Below are 27,003 nucleotides of genomic sequence, written 5' to 3' on the forward strand. Positions count from 1 at the left end.
ACACACAACACACCCATCCGTCCGACCCTCCAGCCCACAACAGTGCAGGTCCAAGGGGGAAGCCTTCTTTTCACAGACGAGAGAGCCAAACGCCCGATCGTGCATCTTCGGTTTTTATTTGGTTCATTGTAAATAAACATGGCGATGTTGATAAAAGGATACTAATGGTCAATTAGGTTAGATTAGCTACATTATAAATACTTTAAAACATTGTTTGCCGGTTGATTTGGTTAGGATAGCTACATTAAAGATACGGGGGGGAAAAAAACATGAACTTCGGGTTTAGGCTCTCTCGTCTGTGAAAAGAAGGCTTCTCGGTCCAAGGCACCATCACGGACAGACTTCACCCTCACGCGACAAACACAACTCCCTCGAAAATACCCGGTACAGAGCAGTGCAAAGAAATACTGAACACAAAAAATGCAATGCGTGTTGACACAATGGGTTAGCAACACAGGATCAGTCTTTGCCTTTCTCATTCAAGGACCCTGCCTACCTGAATATTCCAAAAGATTTCTTAGTTAAAGGTGGATTTCCATCTGTATGCGGCGTAGTTGATGGAACATTGATAAACAGTGATAGTCCCCCAGTACATGAACCTACAAACTAGGCAACAGTAATGTAAACAATTAATAAAATAACGCAAAGACTTTGCAGACTGGCTGTAGGAATGCAAAGAGGTTAAAAATTTTGGTAGAACACATTTACTTTGCACTTTTCAGTTATATGCAAAGTGCAAAGTGCAAAGTGAAAGGTTGCATAGTTTATTGGTGGAATAGACACCAGGGCACACACTTCAGTACAAACAACATGATTTGAAAACTGCTCAAGATATCAGAATAGTTTGTTTACACAAAGCACGTAATGAATCACTGAGGGCAACTGAGTATTTCGCTTCTCAATTGTCTTTTTTTTAATGCGAGTGTAATGGCTGAAATGTGTCTTTTTTTTTGACGTGAAAACATCTAATAAATCGATGAACGCCGGCTGCACGCACGAAAAAGTGTCCCACTACGGATGTCCCACAACGGATGTGTTCTGTTTGCTCATTGTACGCATGCGTGGCATCTTTCTTCATGCTCATTGTACGCATGCGTGGCATCTCTCTTCATGCTCATTGTACGCATGCGTGGCATCTCTCTTCCACTCGATTGGAACAACCATCGATTTGACTTTTCAATCATATTTTCGTCGTTTGAATTATTAATATTATGTAATTTAACGATCGTCCACCGATTTTCAGCACAATTGGTACGGTTATTTAAAAGTAATGTTGAATATTAAAATATTAAAATATGTTTTGAACCAACAATGTAGTTTTACAGTTACACATAATAATTCAAATTACACCCGGGATCTTTTGCACAATGTTTTAAAAAATATTGTAACACATTATAAATAAGTTTGGTGTATTTGGGATGCGTATTTGTTATCAAATAGTGTTATAAAAACAAAATAATATTATTCCCCTACCCTGAATTAAGTTTATAAATTAATATATATGTCATTTGAAACTACTTTTCTTTTCATGTATGGCCGCGTGGTCTTGCGGTCAGCGTCGCAAACCTTCAATCCAAAGGATGTAGGTTCGAATCCTGGCAGATGTAAATTTTTTTTTGTACTTCTAAAAATAAATACGGCACACGCAACATTTCAATAGTAATAAATATATTTGAATTAATGAATGAATGGAACTAAAAGTAAATTTATTAATTAAATTGTACATTTCATTTCACTCCTTTGTATCCATACAAAATAGTGATAATTCAATAAAAATGATTCAAATTAAAAAAAAATTTCTTCCTCAAAGAATATAATATTTTTAATGCTTAAATGGTTTGGTTGCAAGAACCTATTACGGCTCAGTCTCAGGCCGAATATATTTCCTTTTCTTCTGGATCAATCATTTCATCAATGTTTTGTTATGACGTTGTCACGTTAAACTATCGTCCGTAAACCGACTTTACAGACAACCAATTTTTTCAGAGTAATTTTTAGACATCAAAGATCCGGTACAGATTCTTGAACGCACTCAAGGGACTTGCATTACATGTTTAACTTTAATCTCATTGTTGCGCTTTGCACTGGGAGAAGACTGCACGCCAGGTCAGATACTGCTCTGGAAGAACCAGCGATTGTCGCACTAAGCATCCCGTCTCACCGACACTAATACACCCCTAGGCGGTGTACTAAGTTCTTTGATCCAACACATATTTGCCTGACTTGATGTAAGCTTTTGGACATACGCCATTGCTAAGTCTGTAGAAGAAAACTACCTGTTTTTTTTCGTACCATGTGCGTCTCTGCCTGAGGACGGGAGCAGATAGCAGTTCCCCCAAGCGTTGCTTGTTTCTGTTTTGGATAACTATTGTGTTTGTTTCATCCTTTCGTTTTGTTGTGTTTTTGTCTCGTTTCAACTGTTGTGCTGAATTTTTTTGGGGTTCAATTCATCATCTGTGGTTTTTTTTTTTCGTTCTCTTAGTCCATTTTTCTTTGTTTTTCTTTGTTTGTTGACCATATTCCTGTTATTGGAATATTTTGTGCTGTATATATCCTGTTGACAACAGCAATGTTTGCTTAATTTGTGTTTTTTGTCTTTTGGTTTTGTGTAGTTTTCTTCTACAGACATACATGTGCTTAGCAATGGCTAGAGACCGGAAAAATTCGCGGGTTCGATGACCTCCAGGATAGACTCCACTACACTCTACACACTCGGGCAAATGCCACCTGTTCATTGGCTGCTGACTTGCGAGTCGTCTCGACCGAGTGTCTGTGATTAGACACTTCTGTGAGCGAGGGTCTCTGATTGGCCCTCCATTGCTCCAAATGAACAGTGAACCAGCGGTAGAAGCAGCGCTAAGGTATGTAATTATTTGAATTGTAGCGTATCACGAAATGAATCCGCGAATTTTGCAGGTCTCTAGCAATGGCTCACATCCAAGTCATGCACTTCTCCCCAGAGACCAAGGAGGAGGAAGCCCACTCACCTCGGGAAGCAGGGGCATCTTGCCGGCGGCGTTGACGCGGTCTCCCCCGTCCACGTCATACTGGCTGACGGAGCCGCGGCGGATGGAGAACCAGCGGGAGAGGCGGCCCTGCGCCCCCGCGTCCACCTGGCCGGGAGGGGGGTCCGGGGGCTGCCTGCCTCCCGCCCGCCACTTGTCGCACAGCGTGCGCGCCTTGTGCAGGGTGGACCTCAGCTGGCCATTGCTTCTGGAACAACCCCGCGGCGCCCGCCTCCCTTCAGCATCCCCTGCCCTGCGACACTCCGCCACGCTAGCTCAGGCAGGGTGAGCTGCAACTGTACTGTCGTGCTGCACACCAGCGGTTCCCAAAAGGTCACAGGGGTTCGGTCACATAAAGCAGGCACAATAACTGTCAAGGAGTAGGAGTTCCGCCAAAAGAAAAGTAGATTGTAGGGCTCCCTGGCCAAAAAAAAAAGGGGGGGGGAAGGAAACCGCTGCTGTAGAGCTCACATCAATGCTCTTTATTAGAGACCCGGAAAATTCGCGGGTTCAATGACCTCCAGGACAGACTCCAATATCCTCTACACACTCGGGCAAATGCCAACTGTTCATTGGCTGCTGACTTGTGAGTCGTCTTCTCGACTGGGTGGCCTGTGATTCGACACTTCTATCAGTGAGGGTCTCTAATTGGCCCTCAGTCCTCCAGATTAACAGTGAACCAATGACAGAAGCAGTACTAAGGTATAATTTTTTGAATTTTAGCATAACACGAAATGAACCCACGAATTTTCCGGGTCTACTCTTTATGTATCAACCTTTGAAATATATCACTGGCTGTGCAAATAACCTTGCGAACCAGTTTACTTCCTGCACATTTCACAACGACCGCAGCTTTCACTACCTTCCTCTAAACAAGCAAAGATGGTGGGGTAAGATACACAGTGCACTTCAGCTAATCTTGTCAGTCACAATATCTGTTCTCCAACAACATTTGGGAACTTGGCCTAGCATGCTGCTACTTATCAATATCAATAACACGTAATTACTAGAGACAAGATTTAATGGTTTTATTTTCAGGCCAATATCATTTTTTTAAAACAGGAGATTTCGATGTTATTGGTTTTATTTTTTTATTAAAACCTGTTTATTAAAGAAGACTGCATATGACTGAACAAAAATGACAATTAAATGTTTCATGGTATTACCTAATTTCTCCAAAAAAAGTTTCCTTTTGAATCATACATGATGCACTTTTACAACATGATTTGTAATAAGCGTGTATGACTATCCGGAACACAAAAAATAATCTTTTAAATATTTCTGGGCTTGAAAAATGTACCTACTAATGTCATAATGTATAAAATTGGTACCTAGCTAGTAACAGTTGCAAAATTAAAAAGAAGTAAACTTTTTACAATTTTTTTTGCATAAAATGTGGTACAAATGAATCAGGTATTTGCAGAAGGTCGCATGTCCAAAAACATGAATTGTGAGAAAAACACAAAAAACTGGTTTGCATGTGGCCATATAATTCTAGCATTAAATGGAATTTTGTATACACACCATAATACTACAGAAATGATGGCACATGATAATAATTGTGTTACATCGTAAAATAACATATGTACAAATATTTAAATCTGCTGGACTTATGCCCTTTTACAAATATAACCCTAAACTGTCACTGGCATCACTTCTGAAAATGAAACAAAAATGTTACTCTATGTATTTAAGAGATATAATAATTGAAAACACATGTTAGCAATGAATGATATTAGTTCTGGAAACAGTAGGTAGCACTTAGTGATTGTCCATTGTGACTGGCAAACGAAGCACATCTTCATAAAATGCTATAGCTTCTTCACTTACTGTAACGTACTGCTTACATTTCGCAATATCGAGGAGTTTTTCCTTCCTGATTGCAACATGTCCTTCTGGATATGCGTGTCTTGTTGGTAGTGTAGGGATGTCATTTTTGTATGGGAGGCTTAGGTAAAACGTATGCCGAATAAGTCCATTAATATGTTCGCTCACACTTACAGTACCTTTTGCATCTGATGTGTATGTACAGTCATAATATTTGGAAATAGTGAAGTGTTCCTTTCGATCTCTTGGTACTTCTCGTTTGGATGTTTCTAACGAGGTAGCTGTTCTTTTATAACACGAAGGCCACCATCCCTTAAAATCTAGGATATCGTACGAGTCAACCATTTTCACTTCAAAGTTGTTTTTGGCGGAAGAGCTGACAATGATTTCTACATACTCTTTAGGAGTATAAATTCTATCAATGTGTTTGATAGCTCTTTTAACAACTGCAAAATTCCTGTCGCATGGCAGGTATGAATGTCCACGCTGTGGAAAGTACTGGTGGATGTTCTGAAATCTGCCTGTATCAGTTAAAGCCATCATGAACCGTGAAACTGTATTATTTCGGTTTTGACCAGGGCAGCCGTCTGAGAATACATGTAGTTCTCTAACATTTGACTTAATGTACGTCGCAATATAATCGAGAATGAATGAACACACCTCGTTTGGTCCTTTGTGTGCTTGGCCTTCGTGATAAATATAAAACACTGACTTCCCAGTCCTCAGATCGTGAATGTTGCATACAAAAACCCACAATTGGCGCAAATAAAATATTTCTTGAACAGGAATATGTGGCAGTGGTACATTTTGCATGAAATCAATAACTATTCCTGCAATACTGTCATCTTTCGCACACATTTCTGTAACAAGTTTCATTTGATGGTGAAATTTGTTTGCTTTCCTAAGATGCACTAGTTTCTCAGTCTCCGCAACACCCTTCATACCAGCCGTCAGATGTGGATTCTTTAATTTGGCTGACAGTTGTTCACATTTCGAACACGTATCTACTTGCGGTTGGCCGAATGAAAGGGAAAAGTTGTCTCTGAAATATTTTGTGTAGTATTTGTAAGAGACTTTAGAAGTTGGATTCTGTTCTTTAAACATACCATACATTTTGGTTACATTGAGCCTAGCATCTAAATAAAATACATCTCTAGACGAGTAATGAGACTCATGTACCGGAAAGGATTCAATATGTTCGTGGATTTTTCTCAGCTCTTCACCTGCTATTTCTCTTCCATTTCTATGTTTTCCACGTTTTTCTTTTGGGATTTTACCTTGTGAAAGTAATGTACATAAACGGCGTACACGTTTTGCCGTAATACCATGTAAGGCAATAAAAGCATTGCGGCAAACTTTGATCCTTTCAGAATCACATACTACATTATAAATGAAAGAATTTGCCTTTGTTGAGCCCTCACCACTTCGGGGTCGCCTCCGCTGAATAGGTACTGATTGGATTAATCCTTGGAGGTAAATATCTTGCTCATTCTTTGTGTCGTAGCCATTTATCCTTTGGATCACATCAATTTGCTGGTACTCAGTAAAATGTCCAAAGCACCGTTTCTTGCAGCTGTAAGAAACATAACATATTTTATTAGAACAAATTAATAATCTTACAATAGCACACACAAAAATGTCGAATAAACACGATGTTTTAGGTTTATACAATAATATAATGTTAATATCTTTACACGTAGGTTATGTTGGGTATGATTGCATTTTTATGTACTGAAAGGTTCACTTACTTGCATTGGGATCCCGTTTGTCTGGCACGAATTTCTTTTCCTGCATGGTTTGTGTGAGGCAAACCCTTTATTTTTGCCTTTTTTATCATATTTCGCTTATAACTATCATCATTTCTTACACCTTTTAGTTTCTTAGTACAGTTGCTATCCATTTTCGACTGTATGTGTTCCATTCAGAAAACAAAACAATGTTAACTAAATGTAAACAAAATAATTACGATAAAATGCCACTGTTGCCAACTGTTGTTCCTACAACCATAGAGGTTTTACTATATAGAGTGAAGCTTACATAACAAGAAATCATAAACATATTTTGCTTATTTGTATATAATGCTGTTACCACTCCATAAAATATTATCTCTATGAAGGAACCTCACAAATATTTCATTTGAAAAAAAGTATCAAGTCCACGACATATACTTTTCATTTTCAAAAGGTGCCATGTCCAGGACATGAGACCTTTTGCAAATTCCCTAAAAATTCATAGTGCATTTAACTGTGCTTAATGTATTGGACTTTGGACCTTTTCCTGCTGAACAGATAGCCCTTACTTCATAGATCATTTTCATGGTTATAACTCATTTTCGCTAAAAAGTGGACTTTGTACCTTTTGCAAATTCCTGATTCAAATTTAATGCCAAACAAATTATTTTCATGGAATTTAATATTCAAAAGATTACATATAAGTGATTAGAGTTAAGTTTTGATTGAAAATGCTGATTATTTTCATGATTTTAACAGTATTTCGGTGCTTTGTGGAGTATTAACTTGAATTTCGGTGTTACATGGTGGATTGTCATGGTTTCCACTGTTGTTTCAGTTTTATCTCAATTCACCATATAACCTTGTCCCTAGTAATTACATACTTTAAGTCCTCCTCTTTCTTTTCCCTTGAACACCAGCAAGATGTTAGGAAGTAATTTTCTTTGAAACAAACGTAATATGTCAAATGCTGATTTGAAATACAAAACGTGCTTGACTTGTATTAGTTTTTGATCCATCTCTACCACCGTGTGTACTTCCACAGCTATAAAATTTAATATCACAATATTTTTACTCAGACCATACACAATTAAAAAACAAATTAAGTTACCTGTACAACAATTTACAGTTAAATAAAAAAAGACACAAAAATTAATGATTAAAAAATTACAGAATTTGTTCCAGGTCATTATTTTATATTTATGTTCCACACTGTTAATCTCGCAGACCATCACATAAGAAAAAAATATTTATTCCATACTTTTCGCATAATCAGCTGGAAAGTTGCATTTTTTTTTTAATTTTCGAGTAGTGTGGATAAGAATAATTAAATGGAATACAAAACTGGAACTTTTTTAGTTTAAAGTCAGTTTTACTGACTACTATGTAATATGGTTTAATTTATTTCAGAAAAAAAAAATTACCTAGAAATTTGAAATCCTCAGAATTTTTATGATTTTAAAAGGCTAAATAAAATCAAATAAATCTTTCTGAAAGAATTAAAACCATACCATGCAGTAGCCAGCCACCAGCATTGCCTTTACACCCAAAAATTCTTCATATTTATTCCATTTAGTTCTCCTTATCCATACTGCACAAAACTGTTAAAAATTCAACTTAGCCAGCTAATTATGCAAAAAGTAATCACTACTACACACGCACATAATTTCGTTCATTTTGTTGAAGTTCGCCCACTCAAAAAGTCTACAAGTATGATTGTGTGAAATGTAAATATACACCGGGAATACATCAACCCCCCCCCCCCTCCTCATGCTGATACCTGAATGTGTGCCCAAATATTTTTTATAGTTAAAGCAGATATTTTTCAAAGGTTGATATTTACAATAATTTTCTATTAAATATTACTCAAATGTAATGGAAAAGCATTTACAATTTGGCATTCTGGGGAAACACAGAAAACGAGAGTAAGAACAAGTGGTCGTCATGACATGTGGGATGGGGGAAAGAAAAAAGAAAAAAAAAACATAGGATTGTTCAGGTTGGTAAAAATTAACCATAGTGTTTAAACAACACAGAAAGGATTATAAATAATGACACACACACACAAAAAATTGAAAACTACATTAAACATTACAAATTACATCGTTTATAGTTGAATTTAGTTCTAAATTTTCTCGTTTTTATTTCACCACCGGTGTTTAAAATAAAAGTTTTAGAAACTGAATTTTTACCTTCAACTATGTAACAAATGAAAACTTTATATATATGTATAATGAAATCTATTACCAAATCGCACAATAATATGTTACACTATTTGAATATTTTCCTATGATCCGTACACTACTAACGTTTATTTTATTAAAAATTAGTTTTTAGTATGCGCTGCTGTTGTTTTAGTATATGTCTGGGGCTAACCAGGGATATGCATGCTGTTACTTCAGTATATATTTTTAGAAAGTTATTAATGCACAACACAAGTAATTCACTCTACGACAAAATTTTAAAATAATAAAACTGTGAAGTCTCGTACATTATGCTTTGGGACAACTAAATTGTATAATTAAATGTACAGTTTGAAAATGATAAAATCAAATACGTTAAATTCCTCAGTGACAATGAAATTTATGTATCTGAAGAAATTTAAAGGATTACGCATAACTCTTTAAATTTTCGTATGACATCCTCAATTGCGACCTTAAGAGAAAACCAATAAAGAAATTACATTATTAAAAAATTATAATTTTCAAAAATTGAATATTCTAATCAGTTTTCCTTTTATATTATGGAATTTTTAATAACATGTGAAACACACGCATAACTAATCTTTTAGTTTAGGTGTCTATGAAATGTATTGGGGGTTTTCTGTAAAATATAGGCCAACTAGGCTACATTACACTGTCGAGCTAAAGAAAAGATCAAACATACACAAAAATCCATACAAAAATTAGGTACACTTCAGTACTGGTTTCATAAAGTGAAAAGCACAAAGGCAAGATTACTGCAAACAAAACACTATTACACCTTTGAAAAAAATCATGCAACACAGATTCTACCATCCAGACAACAGAGCCTCATAAACAATACACACTTAACATGCTACTTCATCAACAATACACCAATACTCCAAATGCAAGGCAAATGGAATTTTAAAGAACACTAAATTTTTTTTTTAAAACAATTAATTGCAAAAAAGCAGGTAACACATTCCCAAACCAACTCTATTTACATATTAAATCCAGTCAACACATAAAAGAAATTCTACCGACACATATTTCAAATCTGGAACAGAGTGTGAAATCAAATTTAAATGTTTTAAATAGCATTGAAGAAAGAAAATAAAACAAGTTTAGCAAATAAGAGAGACGGAGAGATTAACTGAAATCACAAGATCTGTTGTCACTTCTGTTAACGTACTTTGCAAGCTGAATGAGCTCCGAAATGCAAGACCTGCTTGGATTGAAAACAATTATTCCTCAGGAATAACAATGGAGTAATATTTTTTTCTGTGGCATACACATAATTCTTCAAGTCAATTTCACAAATAAAAAAATGGCTTTCTGTTTCACAAAACGTAGGAAAGTGTCAACTAATTAAATAATAATAATAATAATTCTCAAAGGCAGAATCAAAGTTTTAGTTCGCAATGAGCAAGGATTATTCATTCTTGTTATTAGAAAATGAGTAGTTGCGATTGGATCCAAAAGGATCAGTTCTCGAAATCAAATAAAATTGTTAAAATATTGACAAAAAAATTGTAATTAATACCAGTATGTTGTATGTTTTTTAATAAATGCTTAATACTAACTTTTGATTTATTGGTTGTATAACTTCCACAAGTTAAAAGTCCGGAATTTCCTACCGGAAAGAGGGAGTAAACAAAAAATTGAATACAATGATTTAAGAATATTTGAGACATTACACTTGAAGTTTTTTTTTATGTGTAATAAAAACAGTTACTGAAGGTATACGTAAAGTCCTATCATTCAATCCTAACAGCCATGTGTGCTCATGTGTAATAAAAATCAGCGAGGCCCAGCAGTACAAACTACGGCAAACGCCCCAGCCTGCCTCCACACTCACACACACACTCACACACGCAGTGCAGCTACAGTGCTCACTACACAACGAGCCTGCTCAGTGCAACACAGAGCTACGTACCACACACTCACTACTCTCCTGCAAACACTTACAGCAAATATACGAGCCTACCAGTGCCCTCGTACTGGACACAACTTAGGCTAGTTTCGGCCCAGGTCGTCTCTAAGATACGGGGGACACGTTTCTTTATTACTTTTTTTATGAAAACTGAATATTTTTTTCTACAGTGTTGTACATAAATGCAGAAGCGAACACAAAATTTCATTTCCATGGTAAATGGTGTGGGGGGAAAAATTAGCGCTGGCCTCGGAAATTAATGTATGTTCTAGAGGGGCAACAAGAAAAAAAATAAATCTAATAAAAAAAATATTTGATAAACCATAACAACATTGCAACAAACATATATTTATTGAAACTGCCAACTTATTGATAGCCTAAAAGTAAAACAAATATAACCCTACACTGTCATTTAGAAGTATATAAAGTGAGGGGGTCTTCTAGCCCCCCTAAGTCCCCTTTCTGATTACACTTCTGCACTAACTATTCCAGCTCAGTTATTAAACAAAAGGTTTCAATGATTTTTGGTAAATGCTTCCACCATCTCTGATGCAAAACCCTACATGCCAAAAGGCAGAAACTTGTCATGCGATACTTTGATCTTCGCTTATGCAATATCTGTTCACACGTGGTAATTTACTGCACAGTTAGTGCTACTTAAACACAGACTCTGCATGACAACGTTACACCGACTTACAGCTAGGAGGGATTTCGAAAATTAAGGATGGGGAGTTGGAATTCAATAACAATGTGTATATGATACAATAATAGAATTTAATTTTTAATCAAATTTGTGGAATAAGATCAAATAATGTTACAAGTTAATTTACTACAACAAAAATTATTAACAACTAACTGTAAAAAGATCACACACAATACTCACTCATTACTGCAAACAAAAATAGATTTAATGAAACATGTATTATCTAGTATGTGTATATTTTAATAATTTATCCAATATTTAATGTAACTTAACATATGTGCTGCATGTAAAAACCTTTCACGTACATGAATCATTCTCAACTAACATTTATGTGCTAAAGCTAACATCAACACACCAACTAATAGACAATCTCTCTCGTGTAGAATTTTTAATGAACTAATACTGCTGAAAATTTAATATCATAGCACTACATTATAACCTCGATGTCATATCAATTGGGAATAGAGCCAATCCATGATAACAAAAATCTGGGTCAAATGGCAAATTTGGGAAAAACCAATACAAGAAAAAGCATGTATACTGACACACTTCAGATATATTTACAACCTACACGCATGATTTTGCACTTAAAAAAACACCATTTACAGTATGACATTTAGCTCTGACTGTAATATTTGTGCAAATTGTATTTAATGTTATAAAATGTAATACTTTGAAATTGTGTGAAATGTTAGTAAGGATAGGTTAGCTAAATTAAAACTGCTGTGAAATTGTCTGAACAGGCGATAATGAATTACCTATTTTAATGTACCTAACCTAACATAACATAAATAATTGTTATCATTATTAAATGTAAAAAAAAAGATATATAATGTAAAACTGGGTACCCAAGTTTATCCGTTGATCCTGATGGCAATATTCTATATATATTGAGCCTGTGTTACATGATAATTGCTGTTTTAATTTATTACGTCAAAATATCCTGGACATCACAAAAAAAATTGTGATATAACAACGAATTACAACTGTAAAACGTATAAGAAAAAAAAATTCCACAAGACCTGTCATAATTTGTTTGTAATGTGTTATTCAAGGTTTTTTTTTTGTGTCCAGGATCTTTCTGCATTCTAAATTAAAACAGCAAGTATGAGGATCAGTTCAGACACTTGATGTTTGGACCGAACTTAAGCTTTTCCCACACACGATCAGTCTTCTGGTTGCCGTTGCTGTTGGACGTATTGTTTCATCGTGTAATGCAGAAGGTACTTTGGATGCTGCAATTTGCAGTTGCAACTTTGGTTAGGAATAGCAAAACATAACAGCAAAGTAACCAAAGAGTAGAAACACAGATGATGGGCTGGCTGGCAGCCCGGCGGGAAACGACTAAAGTTGCCCCCAAAACAACCAAGGCCACCCAAACAAATGTGGACAGCAATGTCCAAGTGCCCCCCCCCCCCCCCCCACCCCCCGCATGGTAGACTCTTTTCTACTCTGTCCAACTCTTCTTCCAGTTCCATCCTTCTGTTTTCCCGTAAGCCTCCTGCTTGATATTAATGCATGAAATTTTGCATCCCGCATGTCAGAGCCCAGGGTTTTCCCTGTGTCTATGCAGGTTTTACCTGGGCTAAACTTATCTAGTTTTAAGTCTAGAATAGTCAGTGAGGGGAGTTAGTCATGGCTGGCCAATCCCCCTCCTAGCACATGATGCATGCTACCTCTCCTGCATGATTCATAACCTGCATGATTAGAGCGTATGGGCTTCGGCCTGAGACTCACTTAGTCTCCCTCCTTAACCCGGAACCCTCCCCAACACACTTAGTTTTTAGTTAGGTTAGGAAAAAAAAATCACAGATGCCTGCCACGACACGCAGCTGAAGGACTGGTTGTTCGGACTGGCGATGTCTCTGGAGACCACAGTCCATCAGCTCCGACTGAGGGCAGTCCGGACTGGCAGTGTGCGTGTGTGAACCGCCCCAGTACGGGTGAAGAAGACATGGGTGTCGGTATGGAGAAGCCCGAGATGTCCATCAAGTTCTGTCCCTGCCCGAACACGCCCGAATATTCACCTTCGGCCAACCTCGGGATTTGTTTTTTTTTTTTTTTTCGCAGGTATAAAAGCAATTTTAATATTAAAAAGTGGTCGGTTAGGTTAGCTACAATTGAAACACTTTAAAACACAATGGACGGTTAGTTAAGTCAGTATAGCTACATTAAAATAGAGAAATATGAATATATATAAATAAACCCGAGGTTGGCCGAAGGTGAATATTCGGGCGTGTTCGGGGGCAGGGACAGAACTTGATGAACATCTTAGGCAGGGGAGCAACAACTAAATTTCCAAAAAGCGGCCGGGGGGGGGGGGGGGGGCAATATACCTTTTTATAAAGAATCATCGATTCCTCCCCCGGGGAAAATTTGTATTTCAAGGTGGAAAATGGTGCTATTTAAGCAGTTTTATCATCTAAAAATTGAATTCACAGCACTTTCTTTGCCCCCCGTTTGCCACCACTTCAAGGTTTCAGAGGGGAAGGGGGGGGGCAAAATACCCTCCCCCCCTTGTTGTTGTGCCCCTGATCTTAGGCGGGAGGAGAGGGAGGAGAGGGAGGAGAGGGGGGAGAGGCGCGCTACTCGCTACTCACTTGGTGCTGGAGGCGGTGCTCTTCTCGCTCTCGTCGCCCGACGACAGCTCCTGGTCGGAGCCCGAGCACCAGCTGTCCTCGCTGCTCACGGCGCGCTGCGGCGGGGGGTCCAGGCGGCGGCCCTGATGGTGCTGGTGGTGCCCCTGGTGGTGCAGCCCGGCGTCGTCCCACGAGCCCGTCCTGGCGCGCGGCTCATCTGCGGACCAGAGCAGCACCGCCCCGTCACACGGGCCCGCCCACTCGTACTGCCACCACATCCCTGCAGGACACAGCCGACTGTCTGGTCAGCTGAGCGAGGTTACAAGGGCTGAGGCGGCGACTATGCTGGTTTGGGACCCCAGCCGCTGGTCGGTCTCCAAAAGCTCCAAAACCCTCCCGATCCCTAACAGTTCTGTATTACAAAAGCTCTGGAATGTTTTAAAACAGAACTGGAAGATGTTCCCACACTACCCTTTCAAGGGCGCACATTGGGAGGAGGAACGTTGAGAAAATACCGGCCGCAAGGTCGCGCAATATATCTGCCGCCACGTGTCCATCCTCCTCTTCGACCGCTCGGTCCATCTGAGACCTCCATCACCATCGTCCAAAAGTACACTTCCGGCGCGTTTGTTTTTGTTTCTCATTCACATTCACGGCACTGGTTAAACACGTCAGTCACTCGTCGTCGCGCGGGTTCTACCGTGGACGACTCAAGGAGTCCGCCGCCGTCTTCATCATCCCCCGTGAAGCAGGTCGTAGAAACTGCAAACTGGGAACCTGCAGTGCTTGTTCTCTAACATGCTTGGTTCAGCTGCGAGTGTCGCCCAAGACGGTACAGACGTCAGCAGGATCCAGAACGCCCCGTGACAAGAGAGGCCTCCGACGTCAACCCAGCTGTCCCCGGGTTCGACTCAACTGGCCCGTCGCTCGCTATCGCCGACGGCGGCTGGGGGCCATATCTCGCTCCGCCCCGCCCAGATAAGTGATTACACACGCACGTAGTTCGTGTTTATCTCGTCTCCAATCTCTCTCCCCCCTTTCCCCCTCCCCGCCTTCCGTAGACGCAGTTACACTCCGGATCAGATGGCATCGCGAATCACAACTGGCGCACACACACACACTGCCCTCGTCAACTCGATGGTAGAGACCGGAAAAATTCGCAGATTCAATCGGCGATAGGCTGAAAGTTCAAATACATATACCTCTTAGATGTTTTTGCTATTGGCTTACTGTTCATCTGGACGAATCTCAACCAGTTATAAACCCTCAACCAAAGAAGGATAGAATCACAGACAAACCAGCTGAGACGACTCGGCAGCCAATGAACTTGCGCTATTTGCCCGAGTGCACAGGGGAATGTGCAGTCCATCCTGAAGGCCATCGAAACCACGAATTTTTCCGGTCCCTACGCATGTGTCCGAGAAACATTTACTGCTGAAAATGTCAACAAGTTGTGTCCAAGTGGGTTTTGTATCCAAGCCAATTAAGCGCAACGCAAGCGTGCATTCGCAATTAAGAATACTCAAAAGAGACTAAAACTAACTTACGGACTGAAAAAAAGGTTAGACTAATCTTTAGCTTTAACTCGCTGGAACGAGTTGAGTCACTGTAATTACTAGTTGAGCTGGTTGGTTCACAAATACTGAACTCACAATGTAACGCTCAATGTAACTGAAGGTTCAAAATGACCACTTGGAATTACAACCAGATTTTCTTCCCTCAACCTTTCAGAAAGCACATTAAATTGCATAAGCGTCTCATTTTATTTTGCCCGACTGTGACAACCTCACAACAATGCTGTGGAAACAGTTTTGCACAATTCAAATATCATTACTTCTGCAAAGCTGTTGTAACATTACGAACAAAAAACATGAACACTGCTGGGACTGCATCTCGCGGCCCATCTTCAAGGTCTTCAGAGCCTTCAAGGAGGAAGAGGGGGAGGGGGAGGGAGGAAGTCCGAAATCCACGTGGTCCGGTTGTTCCGAAACACTTTTTGATGTGTGTAACATCTCAGCTCTCGGTATAAAGCATTCGGCGCGAGTAATTCCGTGAATAAATATGATACGGAAGTCGCACGGGACGGAAATGTGTAACAAGCACGGTGCTGCCATCTGTGGCGGATGGCGCGAACCAAAGTTCACAAAGACAAAGGAGAAACTTTATAGCATTATGAACATAACCTCACAAACACTTCCATGCAAACGGCCAGGAGACTACTAAACCCTCCACAGACACTCCCTGCCAGTGATAATGGAAGCTCACAAGCAACCTGACTTCGTTATAAATAACCTCACTTTAATAAATACACTTGAAAAGTTTATAAACACTACTTCTATCACTACTATTCACAACAAATAAATGTTTTTTTTTAATGATGTGGCCCAGTATTCAATATCAAATACTAAAGTATAAGATTTAAAAGCACATAGATAAATTTGATTTGATTTGTATGTAGCATTTTTCTTCAACCTGTGAAAATTTCTTTGCGTGGTGCACGCGCACCGTAAAAAGTCACTCTCATATTTTTTTGACGTGACGTCTAATAAATCGATGAACGCCGGCTGCACGCACGAAAAAGTGTCCCGTTACGCACATTGTTCCGTTACGCTGTGTCCCGTTACGCTCACTGTACGCTTGCGCCGCATCTATCTCTCTTCCACTCGACTGTTTATAAAGTGAAGTGAAAAGTTAATGTGGTTTTCATTGCTTATTACAACAATAATTTCGGCAATAAAGGTTAATTATTCTTGCATTTTAAAAATCTGATTACTAGTACAATTTCAAGTATTTATTATTTTAATATTAAAATAAAAATGATTCAATTTTATTCATAAAAGTATGCGATTATTTCATCAATGTTTTATTATGACGTTGTCACGTTAAACTATCGTCCGTACACCGACTTTACAGACAGCCAATTGTTTTTTCCCCATAACGCGCCTGAAGAAGTACAGCTCGGAAGAGCGACGTGGCGGGCAGGGGTGAAGGGCGGTGCTAAGGGGCGGTAATAGCGAGCGACCATCTGCCAACAAGCCGCCAGCCGGGTGCTAACCACTCGGAACAACCACGGCTCCACAGCCAACCAGAGCCCTCCCTGACTCCAGCTGTCTTCCGCGCAGCTTTATAGCGATCAGCTTTCACACAGCGGCCCGGCTACCACGGACACAGCCCGTAAAGTCGGTTTACGGACGATAGTTTAACGTGACAACGTCATAACAAAACATTGATGAAATGATTGCATACTTTCATGAATAAAATTGAATCATTTTTATTGAATTATCACTATTTTGTATGGCTACAAAGAAGGAGTGAAATGAAATCAATTTAATTGATAAATTTACTTTTATTTGCACTCATTAATTCAAATATGTTTATTACTTTAACGAACAGATTATTTTAACTATAACTTTTATACATGTTTGCTATTTAACTTCTTCCAATCTGTGTTATTCTGTCAAGGATAGGACGATGATAGGAAAAGTAGGAAACGAATGGGAGTGTTTCAAGTTTAATGTGCCTCGAAAAAGTCAAATCAATGGTTGTCACGTCAAAAAACTGTTAATTTAAATTTTAACAAAAATAGTGCATTGATCATAAGGAATGTCGCGAAAAGACGCAAATCCTACTACAAATAATTTACGTGTTGATGCTTCCCAGGCATTCCTTCGAGAAGCACTCAGCTCGCACACGAGGCACTGGGAGAGAGGCGCTGCAACAATGTTTTCGGACTTGACATCACGTCCCGCAGATAGGGCGCCGGCGGAAAGCCTTAATTTCACAGACGAGAGAGCCAAACACCCGATCGTGCATCTTCGGGTTTTTTTTTTTTGGTTCATTGTAAAAGGTTAGGTTAGATACATTATAAATACTTTAAAACATTGTGGACAGTTGATTTGGTTAGGATAGCTACATTAAAGATACTATGAAATCATGTAAACGGTTTCTTAGCCCTGGATAGCTAGCATATTAAAAAATTATTTGCTAAGCAACCATAAAATGAGTTTACAGTAGTTTTTAATGTAGCTATACTTACCTAACATAACCAACCGTCCAAAATGTTTGAAAGTATTTGTAATGCAGCTAACCTATCCTAATCGACCGCAAAATTTAATGCCACGCCGGTTTATACAATGAGATAGAACCGAGGGGGGGGGGGGGGAAAGCGAGCATGAACTTCGGGGAACTTCGGGTGTGGCTCTCTCGTCTGTGAAATGAAGGCTTCCCGGGAGACACACAGAACAAGGAGTGCGACTCTTACACTGGGAACTAAAACCGTGTCTGGCGCGACATGTGACGATATCTGTTGGGTGGGCCCGTAACTACCAGCAAAAAAACAAACTCGGGATAGAGGTTAAAATCTAAAGTTTTAGGTTTACAATGTTGATTTAACTACTCGACGACTAATTTCTTAGTACAAGAGATCGTAACAGTGCGAAAAATACTTAAATGCTGTATTGTAATAATAAAAAAAGTTCCATTTGAATGAGTAGATGTAAAATTTCTGGTATGACACATCACAAAATATGTGGTTAACAAAATAAGTAATTTAATTTTCACTGGTTGGTTTGCCTGATAATGGCTTATGCATTACAATCAATGTAGCTATGTTAGTAACATGGGTCTCACTCCCCGCGGGGAGTGCTTCCCCCTCCCCTAGCTTCTTCACCAGACGCTCAGGACGTACCGAGAGATGCGGAAGTGACGTCATTTCCGTCAGCGCTATTCCCGGCTAGATCCGTCGAGTGTCTGGGGACAATAACCGATATTACTTTTTTTTTTTATATATATATTTCGTGTTAAGTATTTCGCGTGAGAATTTTGTACAATTTCAATATTTGAATAATGATTGTGACAGGCTCCAAATCACCCTTTAAGCTTCTGTGAAAAGCCGCGCGATAATCGATTCTACTTTTTTTTTTATTTTATTTTAGCACGCGATATTGAAGTGAATACCAACTCCTTCGCACAACCCCTTAATTAGTTCCAGGAAATTAGAACGCTAAGCTATACGACACTTAAAACACATTTTTACCGATAAGAATATGTTAGTCAAAATAATTAATTTCAACGTCTAATAATAATTAAGAAGCATACGCTTTACTTGTTTTCTTTTACTAAGAAAGGTTATTTAACTTGTAAAAGTATCCCCGACACTGTTGTTTACAAAATTCATGTCTGTATACGGGATGCCTTCTTTTCACAGACGAGAGAGCCAAAACCCGAAGTTCCCCGAAGTTAATGTTTTTTTCCCGTATCTTTTATGTAGCTATCCCAACCAAATCAACCGTCCACAATGTTTTAAAATATTTATAATGTAGCTAACCTAACCTAATTGACCATTAGTATCATTTTATCAACACCGCCATATTTATTTACAATGAACCAAAAAAAAAAAACCGAAGATGCACGATCGGGCGTTTGGCTCTCTCGTCAGTGAAAAGAAGGATTCATGTCTGTATACTGCGACACTTGCCACTGGCGCAGTGACGCGGGAGCTAAGTGAACTAGCCCTGAGAGCTTCTGACCTTCCTCGCCAGAGCTGCTGCAGACTTGGGACAGCTTAGTGCAAACATTTCACTGAACACTTGAGCGTCCGAGATATTTCTGCGCAGGGTAAACCATCCCACCGTTTTGACTGGAACCAAGCAAACATGCGTTGACGAGAACGAATAGCTAGAGACCGGAATTGGAATTCGCAGATTCAATCGGCGATACGCTAGAGTTCAAATACATATACCTCTTAGATGATTTTGCTATTGGATTACTGTTCATCTGGACGAATCTCAACCAATTATAAACCCACAACCAAAGAAGGATCGAATCACAGACAAACCAGATGAGACGACTACAAGTCGGCAGCCAATGAACTTGCGTTATTTGCCCCAGTGTAACAGGGGAATGTGCAGTCTATCCTGAAGGCCATCGAAACCGCGATTTTTTCCGGTCACTACGAATAGTTATTAATGAAAAAGCTATCTCATTTTTCATTCGTCACGGTATTAAATCTTTGCCTTTGTGTTTAATACTACACAAATACCGTCGTCATTGTGCGCGCAAGGAACTTTAATATTCACGTAGATGAAAACAGCGCTGCTTCGAATCATTACCTAATTCATTGGCATCGTTACGAAAACAGCGTGTAAACAAACAGCTTTACTTAGAGGAGCAAGTGTATAAGTATAGACGCCATATTGATTTCAAAAGGATTTACAAAATAACAATTACCAATCGTTTAGTTTTCAACATCTGGCTTCGTTAAAGCATGGAATATATTTTAGTGAAATGCCTAAAGTGACTGATTTATAAATCGTTCAGTCTGTGAAGTCATTGGCGTTTAAAATTTAATTAATATTTGGGAATGGCTACAGTTATAGTGATATATGTGATTATACCCGTATGGTCTTATGGGTTATCTCTGCCGCAACGAAGGCAAATTTTCAATATTAAATGTTGAAACAAAAAAAAAATATTGCGTATTTCGGATCTTATTTTTCCCACTCGGTTTTGCACGCATGCTGATATTTTCGTTTTTCCATCATTCGTTTTTTCTCAGGAATAAATTTTCAACTCGATATCTCCCTTGCATTTGTTGTCCTGTCACATTCTTGACAGGTGTTCACTTAGTGTGATATGATTGTAAAAAGTCGCGCAAGTGAAGATAACTACGAAGACACATGCGGTGTGCACAGCTCCAGGAAAAAAAAAACACCACGGGATTTCAAAACTGCCCATGACATCCGAGTGGTTGGTGTCTGTTTACAAAAAGTATTAAAGAATTCCCTGAGGTCGGGTAAGCAGTTTCGTTTCCGGGATCAAGATTTTTAAACGGTAATTTTTTACGAGAGTGAAAATGGCTAAGACGCGTGTCTTCAGAGTATTTTTATAGGGATGAAACAACCGGTACAGATTCTAGGAAGCACTTGAGGGACTTGCACTGCACTTCTCCGCCGTGTGATGTCAAGGTCACCGCCCTGTGCCAGTCCAGAGGAGACCCGCGCTAGAAGCGAGCGTCGCGCCCTTAAAGGCCCTGCTAGTGTCAGGGGCGTATCTGCGTTGGTGGGGCGGGATGATGTTTCCAAGTGCACGACTCTGAACTGGCGCGCATTCTGCAACTGTGAGGTTTGAGCGGTGACAGTAACATTATATGGCGGATAAATGAAGATGAAGGTTAAATGCAAGTCCCTAATGTGCTTTCAAGAATCTGTACCGCTTTGTTTCATGCCTAGAGATTCCTCTGAAAACACGCATTTGAACTAAGTATTGTAAAAAAAAAAATACAGTTTAGAAAATTAACCCCGGAAACAAAACTGCTTACCTATCCGACCTCAGGGAACTCTTAAATGCTATTTTTTTTTGGGTTACAAAATTTTTGTGCTGTTATCATTTGTGTTTTTTTTTTTTTCGTTCTCTTAGTCCATTTTTCTTTGGTTTTCTTTGTTTATTGACAATATTCCTGTTATGGAATATTATGTGTTTATATCTTGTTGAAAAGAGCAATTTTTTGCTTAATTTGTGTTTTTGTCTTTTGGGTTTTTTTGTAATTTTCTTCTACAGACATACATGTGCTCAGCAATGGCGTATGTCCAAAAGCTTACATCAAGTAATGCACTCCCACTGCACAAATCTTTCAAAGATAATATCTTGAATGCTTTTCGTAAACAGACACAAACCACTCGGACATCTCGCGTGGTTTTTCCTGAAGCTCTGCGGGGGCCTTAAATCCAGGCGGCCTCTAGCGGGCTTCCGCCGCGCGAAGCTGTCTCGCGAGCCAGAGAGAGAGAGAGAGAGCGAGAGAGAGAGGATGAAAAACAGCGCGCGGACGGGTGGGCGGGCAGCATGTGCAAACACAGTGACGTCAGCGGCGGTTGCCTCATCGCCAGCGGGCACGGCGGCAGGGGACCTTGGGCGCTGCTGCCCGTGTGCGTGACTGCAGCCCCATCGCTCCTGGGGCCTCAGCCGCCGGCCATGTTCCTCCTCGCCTCCCGACTGCAAGCCGCACGCCCTCTGCGACTCACTTCCGCGGTCCGGAACACAGTGCTTGGCGAAGGAAGTTCATCAACACCACCAGGAGCGCAAATCCGTAGGATTAGCCAGGGGGACACACGGAGATACGCAGAAGAGTAATTGGAGGGGCGGGGAGAGTTTCGCATGTGGTAATTAATCGACAATAGTCATCTCTGGATACGCCGCTCGTATGTTCTGCACTGCCCATATGTTTGGCCCACGAGAAATGCAATAAGCAGGAAATTAAAAAAAAAAAAATGCACACACAAGTTTTCCATAAAACGTAGTTTCACGGTCACGAAATTGCAAACGCAAGCGGGCGTCCTCAGTCAGGGGCTCATCAAATAAAATTGCCCCCCCCCCCCCCCCCCCCCCACCTTGCCCTGCCGGGATCTACGCAACTGCTGTATCTAAACGATGGGCGCCTGCAACGTCCAACAGAAGCATCGGATAACAATTCTTCAGTCTGAAGGCGGCTACAGTCCACGGGAATCCTCGGCGCGCCTCGACTGCATCGCTACTCGTCGGCGAGTAGCTCGCGCGCGTCTGAGCACGCAGTCTCCAGATCAACAAGCGTCGATTGCCCAGCCTGATACTTCCTTGGATGACCCTTTAGCCTGAAGACTACTTGGATGACCCTTTAGCCTGAATGCTACTTGGAAACTGCAACACAGAGGCTGTCAGACATCTTCCGAAGAGCAGGAAGGATCCTTATATAGTCGCCGACGATGTCTTTCGTGAAAGGAAGAGTTGTTCTCATTCCTTCGTGCAGTCTTGTGGTCTTTGAGATGTTCGTGGTGCAGATACCTGCTGTCCAGGTCCTTTTGTGTTTATATGTGACTGTCGAAGGATTCACTTGAACTTGCAACAATTTTTAAATTGCCTGCAAATAAAGTGGAAACTTTGCGAACGAAAACAAAAGACCGCCGAAATAGTATTTATTTGTTGATACATACACTAATGGTTGTATCTAGTACCAGAACAGTTTCGATATCCTGAAAGGATGCACCCTTTAAATCAAAGGATCCTTTCGTCCAGGCTGAAAGGAAGAACAACCTTTCCAACGCGACAACCTCACGGAAAGCAACTTGTTGTAAGCGAGATAGACGACTTTCGCCTCCGCGGTGTAACAGACGCCTGCCGAGCTGGAGAAGAGCCGCTCTCTTCCAGGAGGATTAAGGCCCTTGCACACGCCCCAACACGACCGTCCTTGTCGGGGCCTTAAGACGCGCAGACTGTGAACACGCAGGGAGACACGACCACCGACAAGTGACGCGTGGTGCTCTTTGGAATTTGCTCCACGTATAACTTAACACGAATTTAGTGAAGAACTGTGAGATTCGTTTCTGCGGTCCCCTGTTGGGATGCTGTCATCAGGGGCGTAGCCAGAGGAGGGGGGGGGGGGGGTGTTAGGGGTTCAACCCCCCCCCCCCCTAGCACCAAATCTTTAATTAATTTCTAATTCATCACTCAAACAAATTTCATATTAAAATTAATAAATTTTTACCATTACAATATTTAAATTTAAGTACCGAAAACTGCTAAAATAGCACTATTTTACACCTTACCAAATTTTCCCGGGGGAGGACCCCCGAACCCACCCCCCTTTAATATGGGGGGGGGGGGGAAGGCCATGCTTCTTAACACCCCCCCCCCCCCCATACACAAATCCTGGCTACGCCACTGGCTGTCATGTTACTCGTACAAAAGACACCCGTGTTGTTTCCAGCATTCCAGTAGCTCCAGCATCACTACCTTCTTATCTTCGATACTTGAGACCTCGAGGCTCCGCCTACAGGGCTTCAGGGAAAAACCACGCGATTTTAAAACTGCTCCAGATATCAGAGTGTGGTCTATCTACCGAGGGCTGTATATTTGTATTCAAACTGTATTTTTGGGAGAGAGAAAACTGCTAAAGTGCGGGTTTATGTAGTAATTTTTTTTGCATTAATGATTCGGTGCAGGTTCTTGAAATCACACAAGGGACTTTTGCATCGTCAGGAGAATGCATGCAGTCACTATTTAACCTCACCGTCGCCATACTGCGGAAATGGTGCTTGTGAACGTATGATGATGATTTTGGTAAGCACGGAGTTAGAATCTTGACCTTTAAAAACAGTCATCGAAAGATAAAGGTAAATTTAAAACTGTTTAAACGACGAAAACACCGTGTTGAGAGCAAATTTTTTTGGACGTCTGGATCAGTACGGCGCAACAACTAGTTGAAGGCTTCGCATAAGTATAGTAATGCAGACGTGACGTGATTGCTATCTTCACTTCTTCGCCACGTAATGTAAGGGCTCCCGTTGGGATGTCAGGGTGGCGCCGCGCAGTGGCGTAGCCAGGATTTGTGTATGGGGGTGTTAAGAAGCATGGCCCCCCGTATTAAAGCGGGGCGGGGGGGGGGGTCCTCCCCCGGAAATTTTGGATTTTAAGCTGTAAAATAGTGCTATTTTAGCAGTTTTCGGTTCTTAAATTTAAATATTGTAATGATAAAAATTTTATTGATATTAATATGAAATTTGTTTGAGTGATGAATAAGAAATTAATTAAAGATTTGGTGCTAAGGGGGGGAGGGGGAGGGGGTTTTGAACCCCTAAAACTCCTCCCACCCCGGCTACGCCCCTGGCGCCGCGCACTGCGATAGGTCTGCGCGTCGGGCCACAGACGTGCGCTAGCAGCACCACCTTTGAATATATATACTGTATAGAAGTCGCCAGCCCAGGTTAAAATTTCTAATACGGTTTTGAGGTAGTTGGTTAGTTCACCGCCGCAATCGCCACCATCTCTAGGGCATCGACTTGTGGTGGTCCCTAGCGGACAAGTGTCCAACTCTTCAAACACTCCTTCCCCCTCTTGTTGAACGACGTTGAGCTGCAGTGAACGATAGGTGGGGGGTGCGGGTAATGACAGCGGGCGACATTGCTGCGCTCTAACGCGTAAATAACAACCTAAGACGATACAGGGCGTTACGGCAGCGCACTGCAGCGGTGAAGTTCCCAAGCTGCTCATCATACGCTTCTGAAAAACGTAGAGTTAAATCCTATCCACTCGCGACTTCTATACAGTAAATATATTCAAAAGCACCGCCAAGGAGGGTGGTGTGGTGGGGCACTCACCGGGAGGGAAGAACAGGAGGAACTCCCCGGACAGCGGCCTGGGACCGCAAGCCGCCGCCGTCAGCTCGGCCCAGCGCATGACGCACCGTCGTCGGAGAGACGTCCCTCCAGCAGTCCCCGCGGGCCCGCGCGCGGCCGACCACTGCGCAGTTCGCGGCGTCGCGCCACCCGCGGCCCGGGTGGGGGGGGGGGGGGGGGAGTGGCGGGGGAGGGGGGGAGCGTGTGACCTCGGAGACCTCCCCAGGTCCAGCGCGACTTCTTTGGCAGGGTGTCCATACAGTTGGTACTTTCGTACCACATCTAGTGCTTCTATAAGTTTTTTTTAAGTGGTCGAGTACAGATCTAGTACTTTTTTTATTCTTGAATATAATAATATTATCACAGTAACTCCAATTTTGATTTATTATTAAGCGTAATTATTTTTTTAAAAAACTATGGAATGTATGTTTTCTTTAAATGTTTTGGTAAAACTATTTTGTTTGTTTGTTTTTTCGTTTTGTCGTGTTTTCGTCTCGTTTCAACTGTTGTGCTGAATTATTTTGGGTTCAATATTTTTGTGCTGTCATCATTTGTGGGTTTTTTTTTTTTTTTCGTTCTCTTAGTACATTTTTCTTTGTTTTCTTTGTTTGTTGACCATATTCCTGTTTCGGAATATTTTGTGGTGTTCATATCCTTGTTGACAACAGCAATTGTTTGCTTAATTTTGTGTGTTTTTTGTCTTTTTTGGGTATTTTTATTTATTTATTTTATTTATTAGTTTTTCTTCAACAGTAAAAGTTCTTAGCAATGGCGTATGTCCAAAAACTTACATCAAGTTATGGAATGTATGTGTGTGTTTGGTGTGATATATTTAAGTTAGAGGATTGCAATGTCATAATAACTTCCTAAATTGTTTAAAACCGTAACAAATTATAATTTAGTACTTTTTTTTTTCAAATCTAGTACTTTTTTTCTCGCCTAAGTTGGTACGAAATATTTTTTTTTCCCTTGTGGACACCCTGCTTCTCGGACACGCGCCGTCGTCGCAGTTTCGCACTCGTCACCGCGGGGGAAACATTCCGCACAAGGAAAAAAAAAACAAGTGAGAGAAATACGGGAAACAATCCCAACGTCATCTGACGTTACACCGATAAACCAAACCGGGTGTTTTATGGACAACACAAACGACGACAGCGCCAACTTAAATATTCGGGCGAGAACAAGAATTCCTCGGAGGGAAATTTAAGCGGGCAAAACAACGACGAAACAGCAGCAAATATACAAACAAAACGATGGAGATAAACCTATGTTACGGACAAACCTGACGGAACACAGCATGTTTCCTGTGAAAAAACAGGTGCGACGTTTCGGTAACTGGCATCAGGCACGAACAGACCGATGTCTGCCGCAGTCCTTGCCGCGTCACTTGTCGCGGATGTAGTGGCACCAGTGGTACCCACTCCCCGAGGTTCACTTGCACAGCATCGCGTGATGTTTGTTTCCCAACACCGACAACAACACTCAAGTTGTATGAAAACACTGCAGACGGAAAGACGGTGGCAGAAGAACACGTAGACCACTCACACAACTTTTGACAACTGCCAGATTTCACGTTCTTCGGCAGACACTTAACAACGGAGGAAGATTAATTTAAGTAATTATTTTGAACATAGGCCTTTGCTAGTTTGAACTGAATGTCACAATAGAAAAACCTGAATAACGGACAACGAAAGACAAATACACAAGCACACAGAAAACAAGCGAAAAATCAAACGATGTGAAATGCAAATACAGCGCAGATAATTCCGTGCAAGGAATTCTCATAGCAATATCACAGCACCAACCAACACAGTGTACTGGCAAGACAGTTACAACAGTTTTTTTTTCTCGTGAATACGTCTAATAAATCGATGAACGCCAGCTGCACGCACGAAAAAG

At 40.7% G+C, this 27,003-nt stretch overlaps 1 protein-coding gene across 1 annotated transcript in view; it reads right to left on the reverse strand.

Annotated features, from left to right (window-relative positions):
* The window catches only part of LOC134537090 (rho guanine nucleotide exchange factor 10-like protein), a 188,520-nt gene that overhangs the window by 25,232 nt on the left and 136,285 nt on the right, over positions 1-27,003 (reverse strand). The window contains exons 2-3 of the mRNA XM_063377361.1: positions 13,982-14,177; positions 2,988-3,213 (exon numbers count right to left, since the gene is read on the reverse strand). Coding sequence (XP_063233431.1) covers positions 2,988-3,213; positions 13,982-14,177 — 422 coding nt within the window. The remainder of the gene's footprint in view (positions 1-2,987; positions 3,214-13,981; positions 14,178-27,003) is intronic.

Source organism: Bacillus rossius, chromosome 11 (genome assembly GCF_032445375.1).
Source record: "Bacillus rossius redtenbacheri isolate Brsri chromosome 11, Brsri_v3, whole genome shotgun sequence".
NCBI lineage: Eukaryota > Metazoa > Arthropoda > Insecta > Phasmatodea > Bacillidae > Bacillus > Bacillus rossius.